Source organism: Gymnoscopelus microlampas, assembly GCF_963454915.1.
Source record: "Gymnoscopelus microlampas genome assembly, chromosome: 8".
In the NCBI taxonomy this organism is placed as follows: Eukaryota; Metazoa; Chordata; class Actinopteri; order Myctophiformes; family Myctophidae; genus Gymnoscopelus; species Gymnoscopelus microlampas.
Genome location: NC_139945.1, coordinates 44,289,572 through 44,301,972, shown reverse-complemented (window position 1 = coordinate 44,301,972; position 12,401 = coordinate 44,289,572). Strand labels below are relative to the sequence as shown.

Sequence of the window (12,401 nt, the reverse complement as noted above, 5' to 3'; positions counted from 1 at the left end):
GTGCCTTTGGTAGAATCTAGGACAGAATGGAGGCAGTGCGAAAGCCAAGCATTTGCATGCAGCTCACAAACATATTAAAATATGAAGACAAATCACTGTGTCTGGCCAGCTGACAGCACAGCCTGCAATGGGAGCAAACTAGCAAACGTACAACATGTCGCCAGTTGCCAGTATGGACTTTATAGGGCAAGTTCTAACATGTGGCTTAACAAACAAACAAAGACGAAAAAACACAGGCACTTGAAGCTAAAGGCAATAGAAGTGGTTCCCTCACCCAAAGCAGGGTATGTCATGGTGTTGGGTGCTGTGTTTTTATTGGGAGGGTATGGTTTTCTAAAACAGCTTCAGGGCACATACTGTGTGTGATTTTGTTGTATGATCTTTCTTCTATGGTTTTCTTTGATGTAAAAGATATAAAAGGGGACATACAATCTGTACAGGCCATGTTGCTGCTCGTGTGCTGTTTGCTCAGGTTCAAAGGGAACAGTAATCTGTACCAACTTGTTCAATTTGAATCCTAGACCTTTGTGTGCTGCTGGTTTAGATAAATGTGTTCTCTTTGTTTGAAAATGATGCTTATCATTGCTACGTTTTTTTGTTTGCAGATTCAGGTTTGGTATGTTTTATCTGATAGCGTAATTATTTGGTAAAACATATACAACTGATTATGTAATAGGCTATATTAACACATTAGCCTGTTGTGCAATGATAATGCCTGTTATGTGCAAAAAAAAAAACTTCTTACAAAAGCTGAATACTCAGAGTAAAAAAAAAAGAGTGTTTCATTGTGACGTTATTTCTCTAATGATAATAGTCTTTTAAGTGTTTAAGGGTGTAAACGTCTGTTATTTGTATCTCTTGATAAACCAATGCAGCAGGGAAGAGCCTGCTTTTTTTCTGCACTTGCCACTTAGGTAGCATAGTTGACCAGGGACTGTGACCAGTAGGGGGAGCTCACAGCGCATAGCTCACCAGTATAACAGGCTTTGGGGAAGAAGTATGGACCGGGCACAGGACTTCACTATCCAGTATTCTGAGGCAATGCACTGAATGAATGGACACTTGTCTTAACCTATTAGCTTCTTCCGACCAGTCAATATGTTACACCTGTAGGTGTTGCATATACATGCCTAATTAATGAGCATCATCCTTTGTGTGTGTGTGTGTGTGTGTGTGTGTGTGTGTGTGTGTGTGTGTGTGTGTGTGTGTGTGTGTGTGTGTGTGTGTGTGTGCGCGCGCGCGCGTGTGTGCGTGCGTGCGTGCGTGTGGGTGGGTGGGTGGGTGTGTGTGTGTGTGTGTGGGGTGTTGTTGGGGGGTGTGTGCGCGCGCGCGTGTGTGTGTGTGTGTGTGTGTGGGGGGGGGGTGGGGGGTGGGTGGGAGGGTGTGTGTGTATCCTATTTTTTCAGTTGATTGTCTTTATTATTATTATTATTATTATTATTTAGCCTACTTAACGATTTAGCAGGACTAGTAAACAACATCATACAATTGCTGATGTGCAGTAATGCCACTTGGCTCTCTGCTGCCTCAGAGAAGCCTAAATGCCTCGTCAATCAGCCATTGACTCATATACCAACCTGAGATCAATTCAGAAATATGATTTCTGAAAACATGTCAAATAATGCTGACCTGCAACTCACAACGTCATCTGCATCTTTGCATCAATGTGCATTTACATACTCTCCAACCCATCCATTTGTAGGCTTACTAGGCTTGATTGATTGATTGAATACTTTATTAACAGTTTGCAAAAAAAAAGCACAGAGGTACAGTTTCATACAAAAGGATAAACCCAAGCACTATGGATGTTTCCATTGGGGTCCTGTATATAAAATGGAATCAATGGCAATGCTTCCATGAATGGCATATGCCATGCATTCAGCTAAACAGCGACAATTTCTTGCCTCTTCAAAGGTTTCAGTCCAGGGCAGGCTACTTCTTCAGAACGTTGGCCGTTTCAGACTGCCTGCCCCATGCAGCCCAGAGCCGCTTCTCTGCCATGCCCATCTATCAGGGGTCATCAATATATATGTCCATACAAGGACAAAATGTGTTCGTGGCAAAGACTTGTCCTTGTCAAAAACAAAAAAAGTTTGTTTTTTGCATAATATTATGATGCTCTTATATAGATCTTATTTTGATCAATTGATCAAGACCCAATTACTGAATGTCAGTCTCCAGGTTTTCTTCATGACACTGATTTACTATGACACTATGGCACATTAGGAACTCGTACAGGTTCCATTTGTTCACTCTCAGAGTTACAGACCTGTAAAAGTAATTTTAAGGCTATAGTTCTTTATGTGTTCTGTTAATATTATTGTCCACTCATGTGTATGTCCATGGCAAAAAAATAGAATTTTGACAAAAATGTCCACCACAAGCCAGCATGGTGATAACCCCTGGTTCTATCCTCCTATCCTCTGCTCTGCTCCCGCTGAGCTGCTCTCCTCAGAGCGTTTCAGTCGGGGCTGCGGCTGAGCCGCATAGACATCATGGGCGCATAGCAGTGCTGAGAGAGAGAGAGGATCATGTCTCTGACTTGTTGTAGTGCGTCTCCTTGACTGTACATTTACAGTGCTTTTTTTTAGCCCAGGATCATCGCCTGGAGTTTCTGGGGAACGTGTTCACTTTGTAATAAAAAAACACAATTCTAAGAAGAGGTTATTTTTTAGACTTTAAGCTGAGCCTGAAGCACCACCACGCTGGGCTGAACTGTGGAGACATCGGCGAAGATTTGACAGAGAAACGTCTCAAGGAACCGCGAAGACGCGCATCGCAAAGGAAGCAAATGTTTCTTTTTCAGACAGTGACTGAATTTGTAAACTCATTTCTTGTGCTTCACTTCGAATTAATCCGTAGTTTAGCTCACCTTGGAAATAAAATATATGATTGCGAATTATAACTCCCGGGACAAGCGGGAGTAGGCTAATAGATCACCAGGCAGTAACTGATTTGGTTTCAGTGTTTGTGGATAATGTCTCGATCTCGATCTGGGTAGCATACTAACTATATTATGGATCCTCTCACTTCTTTAACATTGAAACTGGCGTGTGTCAGTAACTAGGACCTGTATCTAATCCTCAACAGCAGAAGGAGTAGATTTGTCTGTCTTCTGGACATATTTTCCCCTGTCAAATCAAGGATTTGCGCGACAGCCGTGGATTAATATGCTAGTATGGGTCCGCTAGCGTTCATCCTGGTCGGTGGATTACTGTATTTTCAAGTTGATGGTGAGTTGACTAACATTTTTACTCGTTTGGGTTAAAAACTTTCTCTTCTGCTCATTGTCAGCAATAGGGATACAGGCTATTCTGCTGTATTTTGTTGTTACATGTGGTTGTGCTGTGCAGTCCACAAACTGTGGCTCTCAACCATATTCATGGCAAGGACCCCCATACTCATACTACCCCATACTACCATCTGAAAATATTTGTGCCAGGGGACCCCCATACAAGATTTGTGTTGTTAAAATGTTTCAAAAATGTTCCAAAAATTATTTTTTCCCCCCAAGATTTTTTCTTCTTTAAAAAAAAAAATAGCAGATCAACAAGCTCACAACGCGTTGCATCGGGACACGTTGTGAGCTTGTAGCTCTGCTATTTTCAAATCGCCGTAGCCTTGCAGCTGTTAATTGGTTTGCCTTCCAAGGCTTTATTTTTGTGAAAACCCTTGCATTTTCAGTTAGTTTTCATGACTGAAGAACTGTGGTTGTAATGTATTTAAATTGCTCAACTAGTGCTTTTCAAGTGTAGCCTAGTAGGTCTTAAACTCATTTCTTGAATGAATGTATAGGCCTATTTAAAATATATTTTATTTAGGCTATTTATTGCAGCTACTTTAAACCTGTATTATCAGTGATAGGGTTAGAATAGGTTAGAATGATAACTCTTTGATCTGGAACAGCATCAGGGCACTATGTTAGACACCTGCTGTGTGTTTTCTTTGATGTAATGAAATCTATAGCCTACATTTTTTTTAAATTAGAAGTAATGTAGTCAACCTGTTTTCATAATGTCTGAATTTAGATACTTTATGAAAGTTCCTAAAGTTTTATAAAACTGGCTACAGCTCCCCTGGGCCAAGGTAAAACCCTTCCTTGTGAGACAGCAATAATAGTAGTAGTAAAACAAAGTAATAATAATAATACAAATAATAATTATTAATATTATTATTGTTGTTATTATCATAATAATAGTAATACATTATTTTGCTATTGCTACCTCCTGCCTGGTTACCAGCTTTATTAATTTATAAATCCCATCTAAAACAATTTCCTTCAATTAATCAGACCAGAGGTAGCCCAACTAGATATATATTAAAGCACAAAAGGAAAAAAAATAGAAACCAAACCTGTGGAGAATCTAGACCCTTTCAGAGCCCTGAATACCTTTTTGTATTTGGGATACCATCATCCCAAATGCAAAAAGGTAAATACAGGGTTCCGAAAGGGGCTGTGGAGAATGAAGGGAGGTGAACATTACTGCTTTGATGCAGGCAGAGGTCTCTACAGTAGACATTAACTTTTCAGGGCAATGGTTTGCCTGGTTGTGTAATCTGTTTTAAACCTAAGCCATGGAGGTGCCCCTGTTCATTACCTCACATTTGGTTGATTAATCTGCAATGACAGTGATGTTGACTGCAGATGAGATTGATACTGTTTAATTTCTTTATCTAGTGGACATTCAAAAGCTGAGCCTCAGGCCTCGTCAGCCAATATAATGTGGAGTGCTAAGTCAGCGCTTTTTTTCCTTCTTTTTTTTTTACGATTTTACAAGGCTTCCTGGTAATCATTCGCCTACAAGTGAGCTGGTTTAATGGAGGGAATTAAAACAGCCCCAACTGCAGAGTAAATGTGATGACTTGCATAAATCAACAAAATTGGAGAGCCTAGGTGACAGAAATTCTGATAGGGACTGGTCCAATCTGTCATCAGTGGATGATGATGGCAGAACGGAAGACATATAGCCTTTACAATTCATAGACCTGAAGTATGAATCATGCAGTTTGGAAGGGGATGGGGCACACCTTGTAACACACACACACACACACACACACACACACACACACACACACACACACACACACACACACACACACACACACACACACACACACACACACACACACACACACACACATTCATGCACTCACTCAAAATGAAGGGATCATAATAATGGAATGAGGAAATAGGACACCACAAATGTTGATGAATAATTCTTCCAAACGGTTGCATAATGGAGCATTATTTCCACACTTGCTTTATCATAAGCAATGACTCACTCTTGTGTTTGCTTTGTGTTATTTGCACAGCTTAAATAAATGTATGCCTTTCCTTTTTACTGTTGTTGAAGGCAGGACATTGCAGGCCTCCTATGCCTGTCAGCCATTTCTTTTGTACCTTCTAGGCTGATTTATACTTAGTTGCGCACCGGTGTTGCACACCAAAAAAAGCTGATCTACGAGCTCACAATACGTCGCACTGCAACACATTGTGAGCTTGTAGATCAGATATATAACTCACCCATCTATGCTGAAATTAATGTTATTACTGCAATCTGATAAGCCAAATGTTATTTGTACATTTATTTGCTACGTCTTTGCGAAAATTGTTATGTATTGTGCTCCATACCATGTGAACATGGTCTTGAGTTAAATCGATGATGATAATGATGATGAGATATGTTTGGTGCATAACACCAGTGCAAAACCAAGTATAAACCAGGGGTTACAACTCAGAGCTGGGATTTGGCTTTAGTTTGGTTAGCTTATGTTTTAGCAGTTGTCACAACCCCCTGCTCCAACAAGCCTGGTTACCTTTTCTTGTAGAGATTTGAATCTCTATTTCTCCTTCTATTTGTCTCTGTCTCTCTCTGTCTCTCTCTGTCTCTCTCTCTGCGTCTCTCTCTCTCTCTCTCTCTCTCTCTCTCTCTCTCTCTCTCTCTCTCTCTCTCTCTCTCTCTCTCTCTCTCTCTCTCTCTCTCTCTCTCTCTCTCTCTCTCTCTCTCTCTCTCTCTCTCTCTCTCTCTGTCACCCTCCTCTTTTCATTGTCCCACACTCTGTTGAGCTGAACCCACTGGTTGCTAAGCACTTGCTGATGGAATGGCTGGATGACCAGAGGAAGAGGGCAGCACATCTCCCTGGGAGCAGCAGTGAATCTCTCCTCCCAATCATTTCCCTGTCACCTTCCTCCCCCTCTTCCTCGCTCTCCTCCTCCACCCCACCAGAACTCCCTATCAAATAGCCTTTCTGAGGGTCCTTAGAGAGGGAGGAGCTTCTGCTAAGAGTCCACTTAGGCAGACAAAAAAGGTCTGGAGTTGTATTCACTGGGCACCATAGACAACAAAGCCAAGCCTTGTGAATGGCGTCAGTCACTGTTTAGTGTGCTGTGATTAATACTCTGTGTGTGTGTGTGTGTGTGTGTGTGTGTGTGTGTGTGTGTGTGTGTGTGTGTGTGTGTGTGTGTGTGTGTGTGTGTGTGTGTGTGTGTGTGTGTGTGTGTGTGTGTGTGTGTGTGTGTGTGTGTGTGTTGGAGAGGCACATAAAAAGGTGAGATGGATGCTGCAGAAGGGTACAAAGAGACTAGGCGGGCAGGAAGAGGGAAGTGGAGGGGAAAAGAAAAGTTTCATCTGACTTTGGGATGGAAATATTTGTAAGGTGAATTAAACTGGTTTAGAGGGTATTTATTTTCCTGGAATTTATTAGTGAGCAGCTGTCTTTTTCCCTGTCCAGTCGTCTCCAAGCCTAGACCATGCTGTTTTTGAAGCTGGAATAGAACATGCATAGCATAGTGGACCTGCACTCTTGACCCTGTGCTATTCTGAGGAACCCCTGCATACTTGTGTCTGATCCTGTGGCTGGTGACATCATATTTATTTGGGGTGACACGTTGAGAGGTGGTGAAATATGGCCCAACTCCAGTATGTCTATGAGAGCACCTGAAGTCCCCCGTGGCCCAGATAAGAGTACAATGTCTAGCATCCGCCTCTGGAACTGTGGTCACTGCTGCGAGTCAAGGGAATGCAAGTGCGAATGCGTGCGTGCAAGTGCACAACTGTAGTGTTAGTGTAGGCCTACGTATATGTGAGGGAAAGAGAGAAAATGTAAACATGACAACTGAGAGAATAGTTATTTTACAATTATTCAAGCTATTCTTTTAAAGAGAATGCACATGAAAATATTCTTGTTGTAGTGAAACATTTTTGTTATTTATGGTTATTTATGGTTATTTGTTTTATTTTGTGAATAAAAAATACATATCCTATAATACATGGCCAAAATGGGGACGCCAGGTTGAAAGTGGTTAATGCTGAGGCCCCCCACACCCCAGGAGAGTAACAGTACTCTTGATGGTTGTGATTGAATGAGAAAAGATCTTTAAAGCACTGCCCTGTAATGGAAAGTAAGCCCAGATTAAAATAGTGTATGTGAATGATGAAGCAGGCTGAGGTCATTGTGTAAGAGCCATTGTAATGTCTTGCCCGTCGCCCCCAAATGTGATTGTTCTGCTTGAGTTGGCAGCGTTTAGGCAGCGTTATTGTAATTGAGGTTCATTTGCTGGATGGGCCTGCCTTAATGATGAGCCTTCATCTGGGATCTGCAGGAAGCACTGTCTCCTGCACTCTCATCACTGTCACTGAGGCCACTCGCACACATCCTCATCACACACTTAAGAACACTGTTTACTCTTTGATTAACATCAAAACTGTATGCCGAGTAAGGACAGTGAGTGAATCAGGTGGTGAGAAGAACTATGGGATGAGAATGAAGAGTATAGTGCAGCGTTTGTGCATAAAGAGAATTGGATTACTGGCCATAGTCTCACTGTGTGCAAGCTGTGTGTGTGCACGTGAGTGTGCGGCGTGCTTACATGCATGCAGTTTGACTTGTGACGGGGGGCTGTCAACTCATATGATAGTTGAACAGCCTTTCCTGGCTACTCTGTGGATCGCGTTTCAACAGGCATCACTCCACACCTTCAGTTTAGGGCACACAGTGGAAGCTCTGCGAGCTCCCTCGTGGTCACGAAACGGCATTCTCAACGGTCACAGAAATGACAGATGAAGCAGACACTTTGGGATTCTTCAACAATATCGGTTAATACCTTTGCTATTATTCCCACGCAGCAGAAATGGCATGAGAAAATGTCAGCTGCATCGTACAGTGCACATGGCTGACTGTGCTGCGAGGAACTACAGAGCGTAGGGGAGATAATACCACTTCCCCCTGTTTTACCTTCGCTCCGCTAAGCGTCAGCCAAGCATACCCCTGACATTTACACAGACTCTAATGCCTGGATGCTTTTGCCTAGAGAAACAAAAGACTGAGAGAACGTGAGATTGAAAAGCAAAAGGACATTTTTAATGATAAGTGCTGGGCCAAGCGGAACGATAGTTGTTCCTTTCTCATTTCTTCATCCATTTTCGTGTTTCAGAGGGTTTCTCTGTCTTTGTCACTGTGCATCTCTCTTCATCTCTCATTTTATGTAGGTCCCCCTGATTTCTCTCTCAAGTTCACATGCACTTTGTAATGCGCATGGGGGTGGAATTCAAACACAGAGGTGGAGTTGTGGTACACCTGTGAGGCTCCTATACGCGGGCCTGTGGAGGAGGTGGGGATGGGGCGAGTGGTGATATGATTTATTGAGCATGGACGACTGCAAGGTGCAGAGGGAGGCCAGGGCCCTCACCTGTTTCACACACCTGTACTTACAGAAAACACACCTGTGCCTGCCCCACTGGGTCTCAACACACACACACACACACACACACACACACACACACACACACACACACACACACACACACACACACACACACACACACACACACACACACACACACACACACACACACACACACACACACACACACACACACACACACACACACACACACACACACACACACACACACACACTTTTAATCCTTGATCTTTTCTCTCAGTGTCCTTGTTTCCAAAACACACGATTATAAGCTTAGGACAGCCTGGGAATGTTGATATAATTACTCTTATATAATTCACAGATAATTAGATGATGACGAATAAGCCTGTTATTGATCAGTGGCATGTCCCGGCAACAATCACAACCCACAGCATGAATCTATAAAACATAGATTCCTCTGTTGTTGTTCTCACCCCAGAAGATGACTAGCATACCAGCGGGGTAAATGGGGAGGAAGTCAGGGTGCACTATATCCTGCGCTTGTAGGTTCTTAAATCCAGTGGCAGACAAGGAACGTTTGCCTTATCTGTGTTTTTCTGTAATATGTGGCAGTTTGGGAAAGCGTCTAATTACTCTGCATCCATTTGCCTCTGGTTGGCTGTCTGTCATGGCAACCTAAAGATATAGAGGGATGGGATGTTCAGGTTGAGTGGCAGAGGCACGGGTTTACAAATAACTGTTACGTAGAAGAAGGCACCACACATGCACACACATGCTCTCACACACATAAAGTACAGACTATTATGAATGATTATGAAAGCATGTTTAGTGTATCATGGAATGCAAACGACTATGATACAGAAGGCTCTATCATCGGTGTAGAACATGCGTACATTAAGCCACATACTGTACATGTTAGTTTATAGCATTTCAGCAGTCTTTTGATTACAGTAACAATAGATGTATCCCCTCGCTCTTTTCATCCGCTGTTTTTTCTGTGATTCAAAACCTTATAAATACGTTGTACTTCACCGTGAAGTGTTTGTGAGACTGGTGGCCGAGTTGAGTGTCTCACCAGTGTCTTAAAGATAAGTTCAGACCTGTTGATGAAAATGCATGAGGTGCCGCTCACTGTGACATGTGTGAAGACGGAGAGCCCAGACCAAGACACTCAAGTGCATATCCGTCACACGCAGCAGCGGCGTCACACGGCAGTAACGCAGCACAGAGTGCTGGAGTCTGTGAATAAACGGCCCATTCCACCATCTACATCTCCAGCCAGGTACATGGATCACCCAACCATGACTGCCCACTCCCCGCTCTCTTTATTGTTTTGAAACACCCTGGAATGCAATCACATGGAATCAACACTATAGTACGCAGGCACGGATAGCCAAATGTTACTTTTGTTAATGTCTTGTGACATCTATTTATGTGTATGTAGGGGAATTCACTGTAAAGGAGATCACTGGAAGTATAGTCAGAAAGGGGACCTTGAATTAGAACTGCAAGTCACTGTCAGTTCTAAGGGCTGTTGCCACATCAGAGGATTGGTCAACAAGCACCTGACCCTCTTGCCTGCTGCCCACCTTGTAAGGCCAAGACGGTCAGGATAGGTGGTCTGGAGATATTAATAGGTCATTGGTCAGAAGGTGTGATATTAATTTCATGCAGTAGTCATATTCTCGAGTGTTCCAATATTGTGTAATCATGTCTCTCAAGGAGTATATAAGAGCTGCTGAGTGGTTATGCTTGAGGCTTTTTCTCATCCCACCACCCCGCTCCTGCTAAACCAAACCTGTATACTGTGTCAATTGTTTGGCAATAAACAACGCCAGATTCTTCCCAGAAGGCACCGTGTCGTCTCAGTTTCTACTCAAGGGTAAACCAAGAAATACCACCACACTTTAACTTAGAGTATTGTTGAATAACTGATATTAATTCATTTCTGTTTAAGGTGTAGGCCAGGGCCTAATGCTATTTTGTGCGTGTGTGTGTGTGTGTGCGCACGCCAACATGTTGCTGAGGATAAATTGTAACACCAAAATGCTTTGGATATGAGACTAGATCATCTGGGATTTTGGATTTGGTGATACGGCATAAGTCGTTTCATGATTTTAATTCAAGAAGAAGAAGAAAAAAAGATATCGCCACAATACGATATCGCCACGATATTGAGCTATTTGGTCAAACATATTTTAATATTTGATTTTGTCCATATTGCCTAGCCTTATGGTATGATAAGGTACAAAATATGTGTTGCGGTATCATTATCATACAGTATCTTAGATTGTTTGTCTCTCTGCTGTGTAGGCACAGCATTTCAGGGCTGTGTGAATGCAGCCACCTTAGCCATGGGTGAGTTGATTTATACATTTGCTGCTGGTGAGCCTGTCTTTGTTGTAGAAGTCTCAGTGAAGGGGAGGGCATGAGCCAAATGTCACAACCATTCCCGCAGATTGGAAGAAAGCCTTAATCGTAGCCCTGAACGTTTGAACTCTCCAGCTCCACTTCTTGGATTATGATGATGATGTTTCTGCAGAGCTACTCACAGACATTAGTCAAAAGTAACATGCGGCCAGTGGTAGAATTATGACATTTTGGAGTGGTGGCTGTAGGCAACATTAAGGACCATCAAAGCCTATTGCTTTTGTGTTAGAACAAATATATGGCCCTGGGTAAATTGAACGAGTTCTTCATCCACTTACTGCCGGCACCCCTGACCTTCTCACCTTAAGCCAGACCAGATGAAGTGTCCCATAGAATAGGAATTTAATAAATCTCATCCTGAGGCCCTATATGCTTCAGCTTAGGAAAACACAAACAGTGAACTCCAAGGGCCATTTGATTAGCTTTCTCTGCTACCTCAGTCAATGATACAGATGGTATGTGGACTGGATGTGTGTCTTATTCCACACATTCTCATGCTGGCCCCTGGGCCAGTGGGCTGGCTGAAGGTGCTGACTACCCTACTTGACATGCAGGGAGATTGCAATGTGTTCAGTACAGGTCAGGCCCCGCAGCGCACCTCAAATTATCCACTCATCTTTCAACACTGTTTATCATGGACACCTGAACACCCCCCTCTGTTCCCTCCCCCTCCATCCCCTTCCTTCCCCCTCATTTCGAAAGCAATAAAGCAGTTATTTATTTCTCCCTATTCAATTTGCCGGGGCAGATCGGCAATGCAGGTGGAGTAAAGAGATTACAATGCTTGAGGGAGAATCAATCGGTGCCATTCATTTCATTGCCCCCCTCCCTCCCCTCCCCTTGGTATGAACTGTTTCGAGTAGCCCTCACTTCAAACTAAGGAATTGGCTAAACAATTTTGAGTGTAACTGTTCCTACCTGTATATGCACAAACTCAGTCATGCTCGTGCACACACAGGTGCACGTATACATTAGAAGCACAGCCTGAACACCAGTATCATCATTGTTGCATGCATAACTGATAGTTTGAGACTTTAATATATAATATATTATGCATTCTCAGTTTAGCTGTGTGTGTGTGTGTGTGTGTGTGTGTGTGTGTGTGTGTGTGTGTGTGTGTGTGTGTGTGTGTGTGTGTGTGTGTGTGTGTGTGTGTGTGTGTGTGTGTGTGTACTTATTATTTACTATATTTATTTACAAGGCCATCAATACACAGCTAAATTCACTGATAATTTATCTTTGAGAGTGTAACAATGGACTATTATATTTTCACACTCTCACTGAGATGTTTCAGATGATAGTAGTG

General features: G+C 42.7%; 1 protein-coding gene across 5 annotated transcripts in view; it reads left to right on the top strand.

Moving 5' to 3' along the window:
* Window positions 1-2,505: 2,505 nt before the first annotated feature.
* Window positions 2,506-12,401, top strand: part of robo2 (roundabout, axon guidance receptor, homolog 2) — a 198,595-nt gene continuing 188,699 nt past the window's right edge. For all 5 annotated transcript variants that reach the window (XM_084065109.1, XM_084065107.1, XM_084065108.1 and 2 more), the window contains exon 1: window positions 2,506-3,233. In XM_084065109.1, the coding sequence (XP_083921235.1) occupies window positions 3,179-3,233 (55 nt within the window). In that variant the 5' untranslated portion in view covers window positions 2,506-3,178. The remainder of the gene's footprint in view (window positions 3,234-12,401) is intronic.